At 41.4% G+C, this 15,880-nt stretch overlaps 1 protein-coding gene across 1 annotated transcript in view; it reads left to right on the top strand.

Moving 5' to 3' along the window:
* Positions 1 to 774: 774 nt before the first annotated feature.
* ROR1 (receptor tyrosine kinase like orphan receptor 1) overlaps positions 775 to 15,880 on the top strand; it is a 306,022-nt gene continuing 290,916 nt past the window's right edge. Inside the window, exons 1-2 of the mRNA XM_032396112.1 lie at positions 775 to 796; positions 1,625 to 1,732. Coding sequence (XP_032252003.1) covers positions 775 to 796; positions 1,625 to 1,732 — 130 coding nt within the window. The remainder of the gene's footprint in view (positions 797 to 1,624; positions 1,733 to 15,880) is intronic.

The following is a 15,880-nucleotide window of genomic DNA, read 5'->3' as shown; positions in this document are numbered from 1 at the left end:
ATTATGACAATTGTCCTTCCTACCTGTTCTCAAGGGTTTTCTGTCATTTTATCATTCCTTCAACAAGTGTTTATGAACTATGTACCCTCTGTTCTGTTCACCACATACTTCAGGGCTTACTTCAGACTGTTCATAAATGAATGTGTGATGACTCAGATGTGGGTCTGGCCCTCAAGGATCCTGTCACCTGGTCAGAGAGATGAATATGAGGCAGAGAGGGGCTGGTCCATGGGATATGGCAGAATGCAGAGCAACAGAGCTTGGGATCGGATAGACTTGGGTTCAGATTCAGGGGCTACCACTCATTAGGTCTTTTGACTTCAGTCAGTTGACTCAATCTTGTTCAAGGTTGGTTTCCAAGTCTTTCAATTGTGAATAATGCATTCCCTTCCTGGAAGAGTTGCGTTAGGCTTTGAAAAAGCTGGGACAATGGCCTTGGCACAGAGTAGGCACTTGCTAAATGGCAGCTCTTACTATCTTATTGCAACTGGCCAGGTTCAGATCAAGTCCTGTGTGAACTTGAGGGTGGTGAAGGGACAGTAGCAGTGAAGGGACCAGGGGTTTGATGGGGGACATGCATCTGAGCTGCGCTTGGGGAGATGACTAGGATTTGGGAATGTGGGGGGGGGGGGGGCAACAGAGAAGAAACTGTCTTCAAGACTTATTATATATTTTTATATCTTTTTTTGTTTGTTGTTAGCAAATAGGCAACAATTTTGCATCATTTTTATTTGCAACATGTGAATCAAATCATTATGTCACTTAAACTTTAGCATGCATTCCAATGCCAAGAATTGTGTATTTCTTCTGTTTACTCTGGTTGCCTCACAACCCTCTATAAACAGCATCTACTGAATGATTGCAGAGGCTCATGCCCTGGCTGTGTTGAAATCTCTGCATTGAGTGGGGATGGCCCTCTGAATCCACTGTGATCGGAGGTATTTTCTTAAAGGTGCCCAGATCCTAAGTTCTAGCTGCTTCTCAGAATAGTGAGAGCCTGGCGACATCAGAGCAGGATCATGGTCTGTGGCCTGTGCATGGCAAGCCCTCGACTAAGCTAATGATAGTTGTGATTATGATCGATTATTTTGAACTTCTAATAACTTGGAATTTTATTTGTCAAAGACCCCTCACTCCTTGGTGAGTCTGAGAAGGCTGGCGTCAGCCTAGTGTTCTTCTGCACTGGCCTGCAGCTCATTTGGCCTGGGATAACTTTGGCCCTTGTGCCTAGCCTGTGTGTGTGTATGTGTGTGGTGTGTGTGTGTGTCTGTCTGTCTGTCTGTCTCTGGCCTCTGTGCTAGCCTGCCAAGTACTTGAGATAATGTGCACCTTACATCTCTTGTCAGGCCTGCTAAGAAGAGGCATTGTGCTGCTGGACAAGCATAAATAGGAGGCTCTTGGCATAAATTGGACTTACAGTGTGCTCTCCTCTTTGCACTTTCTGAGCTGAATCTTGCTCTTCCTCACATTTTTTTTTTTCCAGAACAGAACTTAGCTTTGTGGTGTTGGGTTTTTAGGAGCCCAACTTGTATTCACTCTAGTTGTAATTTTGCTGGTCTTTCTCTTAGTAGGAAAGCAGCACTTGTAGAAGACCTCATTCTGTCATTCTGGAATACTTGTTAAGCTCCAGGAGCAGGTCGTGTGCTGTCCATAAGATTTGGACCTGGACACTTAGAGCATAGGATCAAAGGGATCTTGCAACTGGACCTTGTTCCTTTTGAGGGAGACAGAGGTAAGTAAGTAACAGCAGAGAGGCATCCTAACTTGGAATTTTCTAAATGGTTAATGCTTGGCTGACATGTTATAAAGCTAATTTGTTTATACTTGTGTCACATAATTATACACTCTGTATGTAATATGCTTTTGAAATTATTATTTATTGCACAAATATTATAACTGAAACTGAACTCAAAACACAAGGGAAAATGTGTGTGGGCTCACCATTTGTACAAATCAAACCTTTTCTGTGTTTTGAGGCCCATTAAGAGTCCCTGTCCATGTACGTATGACAGTATGGTTGACACCGTACTGCAGATAACATTTGGTATTCTGCTCTTCCCAGCTACCCCCTCCACACACACCATTATGTTATTCATATGCTTTTAGAACTACTTATATCTGCATGCAAATATTTAGCTATTTTTTAGAACCTGTGTTTTAAACTCTGAGCATCTAGAGGAAGCTCCCACCCTACGCCATCCAGGTATTTTCTTTTCTCTTCATGGTGAGAGGGGGAATTAAGGATGGTAGCAAGAGGGAACTGTCCAGAGTTCATTGTTCAAGGCTGTCCTTGGTGCTTTCATCAGAAACCTAGAGGCACTGTCTATCAGAGTGAAACCTCTTTGCTTTTCACGTTCAAAGAAGAGAATTCAGAAAGGATATTTGAGAATATTTAGAAAGAAATATTTGAGGATATTTAGAAGGAAATATCTGAGGATGTCCTGAGACATCCAGGAGATAGATCTACATTATCATTTTGAATGGAGGAAGTTAGGTGCAGGTAAATGGTGACTGAAGGAACCAGCACCTTGGTTTATTCTGGAATGCTTTTGCACTTTGGGTTTGAATTCTTCTGATGCTTTAGGCATTTCTCTCTCTCTCTCTCTCTCTCCTTCCCCTCTCCCTCCCTCTCTTATCTGTAAGAATGCAAACCTCCACAGACTGAGGATGTGGTGTCAGAGAATAAGATGATAACTTGAATCTTTCTGAAAGTCCCCAAAGTGGGCATAATGCACATGATGTTTTCCAAAGGGAGTGAGAAGGATTTAGGAATGCAGCTAGGAGGGAGAGGCAGGGGAACCATTGGAGTGGAGAAAAGCAGTGGCTTTGAAGTCAGATAGCATGGTTCAGATTTTTGCTCTGGCGCTAGTTTGGTGGCCTTGGGCAAATTACTTAACATTTCGGGATATTTCTATGAGAAAGATAATTACAGTTCCTACCTCACAAGGTTGTGGAGAGATTAAATTGGATAATGTAAATAATGCACTTAGCACAATGCCTGGCATAAATAGTAAGCATTCAATAAACGTGAAGTGTTATTACTATTTTTGTTATTTCCTGTTTCATATTACAATCTTACTGCTTTCCAAACTGGTATCCCTGGACAAAGGTACTCATGGGATCTGTAAACCATGTTTGGTATTCTTGCAAAGTCTAAGAGAAGTATGCAGTTCTGGTCATTGTAATGAGCACATGGTAGAGTCTTTGAAACAGGGCACCCTCAGAGGAAGAATACCAGAAGGGGTCCTTGTTGCTGAAAAAGTTGGGTCTTCCAACTCAGGAAGTTAGCAAGTTCTTTAATGGAAGTTTGTGGGTTTCCAGTAGGGATGGGAGTAAATAGAGGATGATACGTGCAAACAACTTGATTGGTATGAGTGATCGTTCTCTTCAGAACACTAGCAGCTGATACACCGTGGAGTCCCCAGCGCTCAGCCGTGTGAACTGGCTTGTTGCGTGTTCTTTCACTGCCAAGTGCTTCTTTGGAAACTGGAAGCAGTGGGAAAACTGCTAGGCAAATGGAAACCGGTTTCTCTACCCGACTTGGTAGAGCATTTGCTCTAGGCAACCAGACAGGCTCCAGGAGACATTTGTCTTTATGGTGCTTTTTTTTTTTTTTTTTTTTTTTTAGCTGTAATTTAAACTGACATCACTTGATTTTGACATTGCAACAAGGTCTCTGTAGACTTAACATTATGTTCATTTTCCCATGTACATCCTCACTGGAGATTGATGGATTTACACCAACATGGAAACTGGTTGGAATGGAAACCATCCAGAAAATGATTAGGGAGCTTGAAGCTTTCTGGAACTGGGCACAGCGTGTATTAAGTCATTATTGTTTTAATGAAACTTGTCTTAGCTGGGGTCTCTTAACCACTTGTTTTCTAGTTTTAATATTAAGTCACTAATTTACACTAATGAGATGCTGTCAGGATAAAACACCAATCTTATACTGTGTTTGCCAAAGTGTAAGATCTAACCTGAGATGTGGCTTTGCAAAATCCTCTGTGTTAAACTTGCTGGAGAAATAGAAATAAACAAACTGCCTGGTTTCAACAGAAACTGTCAACATCATATCTGGGAAGAAATTCATGGTGACTATGTTTTATATTATACCAGGGTGGTCTATAGTAGGTCCCATCAGTAAATAGCTAAATATCACCCTTGCCGGGTAACTTTGCATACTTATTTGTCTGGTGTGAAATGCTGTACACACTAGCTTTTGATGATCTTGTCTGTGGATTATCTACTATGAGAATTGTCTCTTAAAAATGAGAAGCAGCAAGACATAGTGGGAAGACTATAAATGTTGGAGCCACACACATCTAGGCCTGTGTCCCAGATTTCTTCTTCCCCGTTTGCTTGACCAGATAAATTCCTTAACCTCCTTTTGCCTTGATTTTTCTCATCTGCAGCATGGGGATGGTGATATTTATAGGGCAATGCTGTTGAAAGGTTTAGTAGAGATAATACAAGTAGGTCATGTAGCGGCTCACATATAGTTAGTGCTCACTTAAAGGTCCATTGAAAAGTACACACATCATTCAATTGAATTCCTCCCAGATTTGTCCGAGGCCACCCAGCCTTTCTTGGCCTTCTCTCTTGTTATCAGTTAATGTGTGTTCTTGAAGGCAGTCCAATTTTATCATTGGTTCAGAGGGAGGAAAATAATTAGGAAGGCAAGCCTACTGCAAGAGAACCCATCTATCTTGTTGCAGGATCAAATACAAATGGTTTTTGGATTGTCTATTATATATCCTTCACTTCTTCCCTTCATTAGTGGTGCTCGTGGAGACATAATTATCTCCTTACTTTGTCAGTCATAATCTCTTGGTCTCTTCAAATCCCACAATAGTGAAAATATGTTGTGTCTTAGTGTCCTCTCCTGGCTTCCCAAACCCAAAGAAACCTGGGGAGAGAGTAGAAGATGATCTGAGAAGTCCTTTACGTACAAGATTATCAGGGTAGGTTGACGATTTTATCTTTATGGAGACAGTATTCCCATAGAGAAGTATTCTCTCTCAGTTTCTCTCAGTTGGAATTGGAGACATGGTAAGTGATGGGAGAGACACACTGAACTGCTTTCAACAAATCCTGCCATGATTTCTGTTTGCACTCAGGGCTGAGGCCATCGGTACTACATGGAGACTTTTGCCCTCCGCTGATATGTTTGCTCCTCGATTCAGGGGTGAGTTTGGATGCCTCTGTTTGAGTGATTCCAGCTACTGCTAAATGGTGTTTCTGTTTCAATAGCATTGTAAACTAAAGAGTAAGATATATTTTGTTGGGAGATCTTGTTTCTCTTCTTAGTCCCTCCCCCACACTCAGTCCTCCAAACCATTCTTTAAAAAGCAAAACAAAGCAAACAAAAACTCACATTGAGAAAACATCTGGAAGTGAGCAGGCTAGGTCAAAGCCTTTTCCTGATAATACAGTAGAATCCTGTGACCATCCTTTTGATTGGCTAACTTCAGTTGTTTTACACTGATTCACGCAAATCTCTCATTCTCATTCATGGAGACAAAAAAGAAAAAGTATCACTCAAAACTATCAGAATTGGTATAAAAAAAAAAATACTCTTTACTGGTGGGAACATTCATTATCCTATCTAGAAGAATGCCTTGAGATAGCGTAAGATTTATAATATGTTTTTTTTTTTTACTAAGTAATACATTGTTTAAAAGAAAAAGAAATGAGGAAAAAACTTGAAAAAATCATCCTAATAGTAATACTGAAAGTATGTGTGCATCTTCATTTTAACAAAGAATGCAATAGTTCATGGGAAGTATTGTCTGACTTAAATTTAAAACCATCGCAGTGGTTTGTTTTTTCTCTTGGAAGTACTCATATTCTGGAATGTGTTTATAGATCTTGACCTCAGATGCTTCTCCTGACTCAGAAATTGGAAAACATTTCTCTAGAGGGGCCAATGGCGAGTGCCTGCCTCTGCTGTAAACAGGGTCCAGGGCTGACATGTTAGGAGCTGGTCCTGTGGTCCAGGGAGACCTAGAATGCTGATGCCACAGTTTCTTGCGCTGTGTAAAAACATAAAAAACAGAGGAGACACACCTAGGAACAAGATGAGTGTTAATGAGATACGCTAATGAGGAATTTGAGGAGAAGGACGTGGAGGAAGGAAATTGCATTTTTCCTTCTCAGTTATACTCTCGTTTTAGAACACAAGTAGAACTTTGGCTTATTTTCAAAGTGTGGTATGTTTTACCCTTGTTCAAACTTGTCAAATGCTCAATGCAAAAGGCCACTGCAAACATGTTTCTTCTTTTTGGGGGTGCTGCTCCTTTTGGCCTCTTAAAGATGATTGAGGGTTGTGTTTTGCAAGGATTTTTATGGCATTTTTGATAGTGGTAGTGCAGGTCAGGTTAAATGGATCATAACAGAGTCTCAGAGGTCACGTGTCCAGTGTTCCACCCCATGCGGGAAGCATCCCTGCTATCTGATCTGGTGGATCTCCCTGATGAGTGAGCAGAACTTCCATTTCTGAAATGCAGGAGTTGTTAAGCTAGAGTACTTTCCCTCCATTTGACCACATACTGGCTACTCAGTAAGATTGATGAGCCAATGAATAATAAACCAGACTGTTTATTACAGACTTATTACAAGGGCTGATTCCATCTTCTCAAGGTGGTTAGGGCCCTCTTGGTATTTTAGTCAGATGGTATATGTGTGCTTTCGAAATTTCCTTTCCAGGCCAAACAGTCCCAATTACTCCATACTCTTAAGATATCTTTTCCCTATTTCCTCTCTTTCTTGCTCTCTGCTGGACAAGTTCCAATTTGTTAGTGTTTTTCTTAAAATGTTGTAAAAATAGCTGACTGAAATGCCCCAGGTATAGTCAGATGAGCAGAAAGTACAGTGGAACATTTCTCTTATGGTTCTGGACTCTGTTATTATCCTTTTAATGAACCCAGAATTTATCCGACCTCTTGGGGCCACCATGCTTAGACAGATGGATAGCAGAGTGGCAAAGAGAACAGGCTGGAACCAGCTGCCTGGGTTTGAATCCAGACTCCATCAGTTATGAACTGTAGGACCCTGGGCAAGTTGCTTAATCTCCCTGTGCCTCAGTTTCCTCATCTATAAAGTTGGGCATCATCATAGTACTTCCTGTATAAGTCTATTACGAAGAGCAAATGAGTTAATTTATGCCAAGTTCCCACAGCAGCACCCGGAACAAACTATCTACTCTGTGCTAGCTTTTATTGAATTTAGCGTAGAAAACCTCCAGGTCTTAACGATCTCAGGAGGCTTTAGAATTAGGCTGTGCTTAAATCCTAGCGCTGTGACTCTGTGTGCTTTTGGGCAAATTACTTCACCTTTCCAAGCTTCTGATTCCTCATCTGCATACAGGACAGAAAGAATGAGAGTATCTTCCCTAGAGGCCGGTTGGGAAGATAAAATGAGATAATATGCATGGTGGTTGGCACACTGTAAGTGCCCCAGAAAGATTTGCTAATGTTATCATTTGAAATTTGGAGCCCTAATCAAGATCCTTGATGGTGATGACCATGATTTGCTTCTTTGCTTTTTTTTTTTTTCTGAACTCTACCTGGTATGCCATGTGTATAAGGACTGCTAAATTAAGAGTAAATATTTAAATTGAATTTTCCCTTTGGGTCTTATGTCGGGTAATTGGAAAAATGAAATTCTTCTCAGCTACTTAACACTGTGTGCTCACAAGTTTATGGTGCTGTTTGGCCTGGTTGTTCCAAAGAATGTATTCTGTTTGCCACCATGCCCTGGCTAATTTACTTGGGCTTCAGGATAAATAGACTCGCTTGATCACTTCTCTCCTCATTATTTGCTGTCTAGAGTTTCTAGGGAATATTGAGGCTGGTAGCTGCACTGGTGACCAGCTGGAGGCCTCTCTCGCCTTTCAAATGGCTTGTGAGGTGGGTAAGTAATCCAGTGAGGGACAAAGGTTATAGCCAATTTTCTAGGGACTCTGGGATTCATTTTTCTTATGTCCTTGAAGCCTTAAGCAAGTGAGTTTAAGGTTGTTGAGAAAGTGGGAGACCATTTAAAAATGGTTTATAGTTATTAATGTTTTCCAATCTTGGTTGGATTTTAAAGGTGGGTTAAACTGCTAAAATGAATATAAATTAAAACCAGTTAAACAGAGGAGTCACTCGTCCATTCTGTCTTTGGTGTGCTTAGAATTCCATAAATTTTATGGGTTTCAAAATACTTGCCTTGTTTTGAATGTTTCTAATAAGATGGAGTGAAGTGGCTTACACCTCATGAGATATGGAACTGTTACCCAGGAATGCTGTTTGGCACACATATAAAGAAACCACTGGTCTCTTGATTCATAAAAAATGTGTGGCTCATTTCCCTGGGACATGTGCATTATTTTCACAGAGGAATTTCATTTTTCACTCCCTCCCACCCTGTGCATCACTTGCACACGTTTGCAGTTCATCAACTGTGATTTCCAAAATTTCTGCCCCCTTCCTCTCTCGGGCCACCTTTATCCAACTAACCAAAGAGAAAGAGATTATGTGGGGAGGAGGGAAATTTCCTTAAATGCCTCATTTTCCTGCATGTAAGGAGCATGGTGAATTTGAGAAGTGGTCTGAGTGTTAGCCCAGATGACTCAAAGCAATTATGAAATAAATTGGAAACTATTTCCATGAAGGGGGGGGGGGGACACATGTGTTTATGTCAGCTCTCTCTCTCTCTGTCTTTTCCTCCTCCTCCTTTTTGTAGTCTCAAGGTTATATTTTAGGTTGGCTGTGCAGAAATGAGGTCGTGCTGCATAGCCTCACCCTCTAAACCAAAGTATACCATGTGGAAGACTGCATAACTCATCCAATGAGAATCTCATGTTTTGCACTCTTGTCAATGAGCTTGCCAGAAACAAGTAAATAGCTAGCTTTGGCTAAGAAAGCAGTGACTCTTCTGCAATGAAAATAGCATTTTCTTTTCCTTCTGAAAAAAATTTCTTAGGAAATGAGAGCATGCAGGGATTAGTGCTGACTTCTCTAGTTTAGATGTCCAGCTTTCGATTTTCTACTGAGGCAAGATCGTTTTCCACTGGGTGCTTTAGGTAGTGGAAAAGAGTAATGGCCTTCAGTTCTGTTCTAATTCAGCCACCAAAACCCAAAGAGTTCATAGGTTTGCCCAACATTGAAAGAAAAATTCCTCTGGGAGGGGAGTTACATTGCTCTGGGTGGAAGGCCATAGCGGTGAAAAATTTGGCCTCTGGAACCAGATTGACATGGATTCAAATCTGGCTCTGCCACAAGTAGGGCAAATTGCTTAATCGAAGTCTCAGTTTTCTCATCTGTAGGATGGGGATAATAATGCACACTGCCTGATTTGTTGTCATGATTAAGTGACAGTTTAAGGCAGGAGTGTAGAATTGGACATGTGGAAATAGTTAAAGACATGGTAAATTGTAAATTGTATTCTTCCTTCATTTGTGAAGCTACGCCAAGGCGACTGGACTTGGTGGGAATAGGGTGAGGAGCCATTTGTGGAAAGGTGGGTTGGGAGTGTGCAGAAGACAGCAGAGATTCCTGATACCTCATGGCTAGAGACTGAGCAATAGCATTTCTTCTTACTGCAGGCCAGAGGAGACCTCTATATTTTTCTTTACTATTTCTAGAGAAAATGTGTGGGATTTTGATTTTTAGGAAAGATTTAGACTTCCAAGGTAAAGAGGAAAGTTTAGCTGCTATATTCAGCAGAAACAATTTATTAGGCATTTTGTGGGGCCAGGAAGCATTAAAAGATGAGACTGGGACCCTTTGATATGTGCTGTCACCCTTTGTAGACTATATGATGAATTTAGTAAGAACCTGTCATGTATGGCAAAGACTTTTCTTGTTGAGACGCCGAATAGCTGTGTGCAGGTGTGGCTTTTGGGTGAGTGTAAAGCCTTTCTTGCCCTTGAGCGTCCGTTCTCACCACAGAGACTTCCCTCGTGAGGTACAGAGTGCTTCCCAAGCCCTTTGCCTCCAAGGACCTCTCTGGCATCTCGCTAGATTTCCTGCCATCTTTTTTCTGCTTTGCCTCTGCTTCTTTACCTGGCATTGGTACACAGCCAGGAAGAGGGTGGGCTGATCATGTGGCCTTGGGGACTACAGAACGCCCTCGCTGCCCTTCCCTGCCAACATGGCAAATGTAGCAGGGTTCACCTGCAGGGAACCAGGGAGAGGAATGGATATTTATAGGATTTTATCTTTATAGGATTCCTGTGGCATGCTTGGGAATGCTTGATTTCCATACATACCTTAGCATTCTCAAGCTTCTTATGTTTCTGCATTTCCCTTTGGCTTTGAAAACACTGTTAGCATTCTTTGGCAATGAGGAACTGATTGGAAACAAACCTAGTTGTTATTTACGTAACAGTTTCAAGCTATGAAACTTGTAGCAGCCTCATGACAGTCTCTGTACATTTTCTCTGCCCCCTTCTGATGTGTTTGCCACACTGTAGCTGGAATGATTTTTTTCAAAAGCAGAAATCTGATCATGAGCCTTCCCTGTTTAGAACTCTTTAATGGCTGTCACTTGTTCCTAGGCTAAGGACTGAAACCCTTACCGTGGCTTGGCTTACAGGAAGGACCCTGTGGGTCTGGCTTTTGCCTGGTTTGCTGTCAGAACTAGCCTGTTTTACCCTTCCCCTTGCCGAAACACCTCATCTTCAGGTGGGCTTCCCTCAACCCCCATCCCGCGTGAGTATTCTCAGTCACACCATTCTCTCTGTCTTTATGAGCAGGACTAAGCATTTGTTACTATTGTATCGTCACGTGTTTATCTGTCAGTCTCTCCCACAAGACTGTAAACTCCTTGTGGGTGGAGACCATAGTCTGTTTCGTCGCCACTGTACATGTAACTTGGCACATCTCACGTCCTCAACGTGCATTTGTTGAATAGTTTCATTTCTTCATTCATTCATTCCTTCTCTAAGGGGATTGATAACCTACAATATTAAAATTTATAGTGAATAGACAATTTTATTTAAAAGGAAATAACCATCAGAGGGAGAAATAGAAGTCACAGGAATTTGGAATGAGTCTCAAGGTTGAGCAGGAACATAAGTTTTAAGCAAAGCTTGCTTGCTTTCTCTCTCTACCTCCCTCCCTCCCTCCCTTCCATCGTTCCTTCTTTCCTTTCCTTCCTCCTTCCCTTCCTTCCTTCTTTATCACACAATGTTTATTTTTTATATTTCTTGTTAGTAAGGAAGGAAACCCAGTTAACTGGTTCTTACTATCTGGTGAAAGGAAGCTCATTTGGACTGATAACTATTTCCTGGCAGAATGTGCCCTGAAAATTAGACAATGAATCTGTAAAGGAAAACAAAAGAAAAAGAAAAAAAAACCAACTCTTGCTTCCATCATGGATGATGTCTTCTATTGTGGTTTTGCCAAAGGGCCAGGGTTTGTGAGAGGGGGAGAGGCCAGAGGGAATGGAAAGTTAAGCCTGTGTATAATTTAGGGAGAATTGCAGACAACTAGGGAGATGATGATCTGTAGTCTGAGACGAGGGCCAAGGTCGCAAGGGATGTGGGGACCACCTCCCCATAGGACAGTGTTTCTTGTGTGTATTCTGTGGGACATCAAGGTATTCTGTGGGGAATAAGTGTTCTCTAGTCAGATACATTACAGAACACTCTGTATGATATCCTGGCCTTGTGCTGAAGATATATTGTGTGTACACAAACAAAGACCTTGAGTGGTCTTAACAGCAAAGACGTGGTAGCTGTTAAGTCCACTATTTTTCAAACTTACTTGACCACAGAAAACATTACAGAACTTCCCTCAGAACAGACCTGGGGAAATATTAATTTAGAAGTTGGTGGGAGGAAGAAGAACTAGCACATGAGATCAAGGTAGAGTTATCTCCTTTGTTGAGAAGAAAGGTGAAATAGAACTCTTTCAAAAATTGATTTTAAAAATCATCACGGATCTTCCCTTGATGAAGATGATGTGGATCACACTTATTTCATAGAAGGATCTGGTCCTGAGGAAGACAGGTTGCTGGCTATGAATTCAGGGTCTACCATGTCTCAGTTGGGCGACATAGGAAATAACCTAACATCCTGATGCCTACTTCTTCATCTGTGAAATGTGGGGATGATAGTAATGAGTATAAGCTTTTCTAAAAGCTAAATGTGATGCTGAGAACAGCACCTGGTTCAAAGTAAGAGCTTAATAAATATCGGCTATTATTATTAGTATTGCTGATTAAGTTATGCCAAGGAATTAATAAACACAAAAAGATTAGAGCCCTTTACTCAGAACAAAATGTAGAAACTTCCAATAGCCAACTTATTCTTCTCATGGGGTCTTTTCCAGCTTGAAGCAAGTGATAATATTTTTAGAAGCTGGTGGGGTAATAGTTTCCCAGCTGGAAAACCCTGGGCTCCACGATAAGCAGAAAGGACCACAGTGTGTGGTCCTACAGCACCACTGTGGAAGTCATGCATGTGCGTGTCTGTACAAATTGTTAATCACAATTAGCTCCGGTGGCTGAATCCAAGTGTTCCTTGATACTCTTTTAAATTGTTTCTTTAAATGATACTTCCCTGTGAAAGAAGTTAAGCCTAATAAGTTTGCTTATGACTTAATTTAAGCTTTGTTTGAGGTGTTGGCTCTCTTGTTAATTATGCCAGGGTCTTTCTGGTTTCTAGGAAATTGAATCAAGAGATAGGATGTCTGGTTTTTTAGTTACTCCATTGACAAAGTTGCATGCCACCTATCCTTCCATCCATCCATCAGTCCATCCATCCATCCACCCACCCACCCACCCATCCATCCGTCCATCCGTCCATCCATCCAATAAACAGTTTTTGACCACCTAGCTCTAGCCAAGTGCTGCTAACCACTTCTAATTAACAAAGCCCCAGATGTGGTCTGAATATAGTACTAGGAATTCTAAAGAGGCCTCTGAAAGGTATTTATGAAAAGCAGGGGGACTTTGCTCTATCTTAACTTTTTTACCCTCCTCATTGACAAATTCTGTTCTGTGCACATTGTGGCTCTGCCAAAGTAATATTGGAGATTAGATTAAGATCTGGACCATCCATTCCATAGATAGAGATACACAAAGAAGGGCTGATTACGAAATGTTTGGGTCAGTGGTGATGATGGCCCTATTTTGACCTTTGCATAAGTACAGCTGCCCCTTGACTCATCCCAGGGGCTATCTTTAACAACACTGACATGTGATAATAAATGAGTCTCTTTAGGAATTCTTCTTTTTGGTTCAAGTGGCTGGTTCTGAAGAGTTCCATGGGGAAGCAATCTTCATAATACATATTTCTTGTAGATAAAGCTTTGGCAGACCCATTTTCAACCCTGGCATTCAGACCTCCTAAAATTACTATCAGTTAATGGATATTTAGGATACATAAACCTGGAAAGGCAGTCAAATTGGTTGCAGGTCTCCATGTATGTATATCAAGTGAGGGCTATGAATAGACCAACCATGGAGCTCAGTTCAGAATCTGGTGGAGAATGTTTTTAAGCACTGGTCAGTTATTATTTTCTAATGTTAATCACAGTTAGTGCAAGTGGCCAGCTCTTGCCATTACCAGAATTATTTTGTTTATGGGGATCTTATATGTATGTGGGGGAATTCATTTTCTGAATGCTAGGCTTCTGCTAAACAAAGTCATTCTATTCAACAGACAATTATTGAGTTAATTTTATGCCAGATATTTTGCTAGGCCTAGCAATACAAAGGTGAATGAGATGGTCTCTACCCTTAAGGAAATTAAAAAATAGTACAGGGTTTCAATTTGAGTGTCGGGTCCAATCAATTAATTGGTAGTGGCTGCCTGGAGGGTTGCGTTGGGAAGAATTCTGAGGCTTCATCTGGACATAGTGATTGATTAGCACAGTTTTTATGAGGGTAGGAGAGGGGATCATGGCAGATGTACCACCCATTTGCTATCCCTAGTCTTCTGGGAGAGAGATAGGCAGTTGCAACTCAGTATGTTGGGCACGGTAGTAGAGGATTGCAGAGGATGTTCTGGGAATACCTTCTGCTTCCAAAGCAGAGAATGGCAGCATGAGAGCTGGAGCTGAGACTTGAAAAATTAATAGAAGCTCACCAGATGAATAGGCATGAAAAGGGCACCCTAGGCAAAGGAGGTAGAGTGAAAACATGGAGGCAAGGGACAGTAAGATGTGCTTGGGGAAAGGCAAATTTTGCTGGGTAACTGGGGGAATGAGCAACTTTGCAAAGGCCAGATCACACTGAGTAGTTTGGATGGTAAAGCCCGGAGGACAATGAGACAGCACTATAGAATACTCTTTGCTTCATAAATATTAATCTGGAAAGAAGGCTCTTGCACCCTTTCAGAGTCCTGGTCTCTAGCCTGTTCTGTTCAACTTTTATATCAGTGACTTGATTAAACAAAGATGACATACATGCTGATCAAATTAGTAGAAGACACAATGTTTGGAAGGTTTATGAATCTGTGGATGACTTAATCTGAAGCCAGATTTTGTCTCAAACAGCTTGGACAACTCCAACCAGAGGATATTTAATAGGGAAAAATGTAAAATTCCATACTTTGGTTCAAACAACCAATTGTACAAGAGCAGGATGGAAGAATGGTTGGCCTAGCAATAATATATGTTGAAAAGGGTCAGATCTGGGTTGCAAACTTTACTAGTCCACACAGTGTGATATGGCCTCACTGAGAAAATAGTAATGATGGGCATAGAGTATTCGGAAAGAGGCATGATAGGTCTGTTCTTGTCTATCATGTTCAGACCACAGAAAGAAGGTTCATTTTGGTAAAGAATTTAAAGGTAAAAATGAGTTGGCATGTGTCCAGAGGAAAATAACCAGGACTGAGAGGTATTTTGGTTGCTAATTCTGAGATTGCTAAACCCAAAAAGAGAAAACACAGGAGCTGTCCTCAAAAATTTTGAAGATTAGTGGTAGCATAAGAATTAGGTTTATGTTATACGGAGTGATGAAAATGCATAGACATTTCTGGAAAGCAAATTTCAGCCCAGTTTCTGGATAAAACCTCCAATGATAAAATCTCCAAAGTGGAAAGGGCAAATAGTTAAGTTTCTTCTCCCAGAAGTGAAGAGGCAGAGACTGGGTTGGCACTTGCTAGAGATAGATTAGAGAAGGGGTTTATATATTAGATAGGGGTTTGGGCCCCTAGGCCTTTCCAACTCTGAGACTTTTTTGTTCTAGAGAAAATAAGATATCCCGACACTGTACTGTACTTGCTGAAGCCAGAAAATAAACATCTGTAAATTAGAGCCCAACCTTTAAGTTGAATCTCTTGGTGGAATTGACTTCTTGTTGGGGAAGTTTTCTTGATCTGCTGTGATGACAGCAAGGCTTTTGCCTCTTGTCTGGCCTTTCCTTATTCTATTCTTAGAATCCTCATCCTCTTTTTTTTTTAAGAAAATTTCCTCCTCCCTTGCTTTTTTTGGCCACTCACATCAAAGACACCCCATAAAATACTCCCCAGAAAGGAAGGCACCTTTCTATAAAAATTCCTATAACCTGGAGGATAAGACACAAAAAGCCCCATCTCCCAGCTCTGAGCTTCTGTTAAAACCCATGTTATGACTGGGTGAAATGAGCTGGCCTCAGAGAAAAGGCCAGACGACACGAGGAAGCCCTTTTGCTGATTGGCGATCTGTGCCATTTGCAACTCCACGCAGCCCGTGTTGTCTCTGGCTGCCAGCAGCCGTCAGATGTTTTGCCAACTCCAGTTCTGAGTCTGATTTCTCATGCCAGGTTCATCTTGGTGTTGCTGCATAAACGAGGTTCCCACCATCATGATGCTCCTTCCCCCTCCTCCAGGAGAAGTCTTCATCCAGTGGGGCGGGCAGCCATTGTGGATGCGATGGCGGTGTGGAGGTGCTGTCCCTGCGGC

This window comes from Phoca vitulina, unplaced genomic scaffold (assembly GCF_004348235.1).
Source record: "Phoca vitulina isolate PV1807 unplaced genomic scaffold, GSC_HSeal_1.0 scaffold2, whole genome shotgun sequence".
NCBI lineage: Eukaryota > Metazoa > Chordata > Mammalia > Carnivora > Phocidae > Phoca > Phoca vitulina.
The sequence above is the reverse complement of the archived record's forward strand: the minus strand, read 5'-3'. Positions and strand labels throughout refer to the sequence as shown.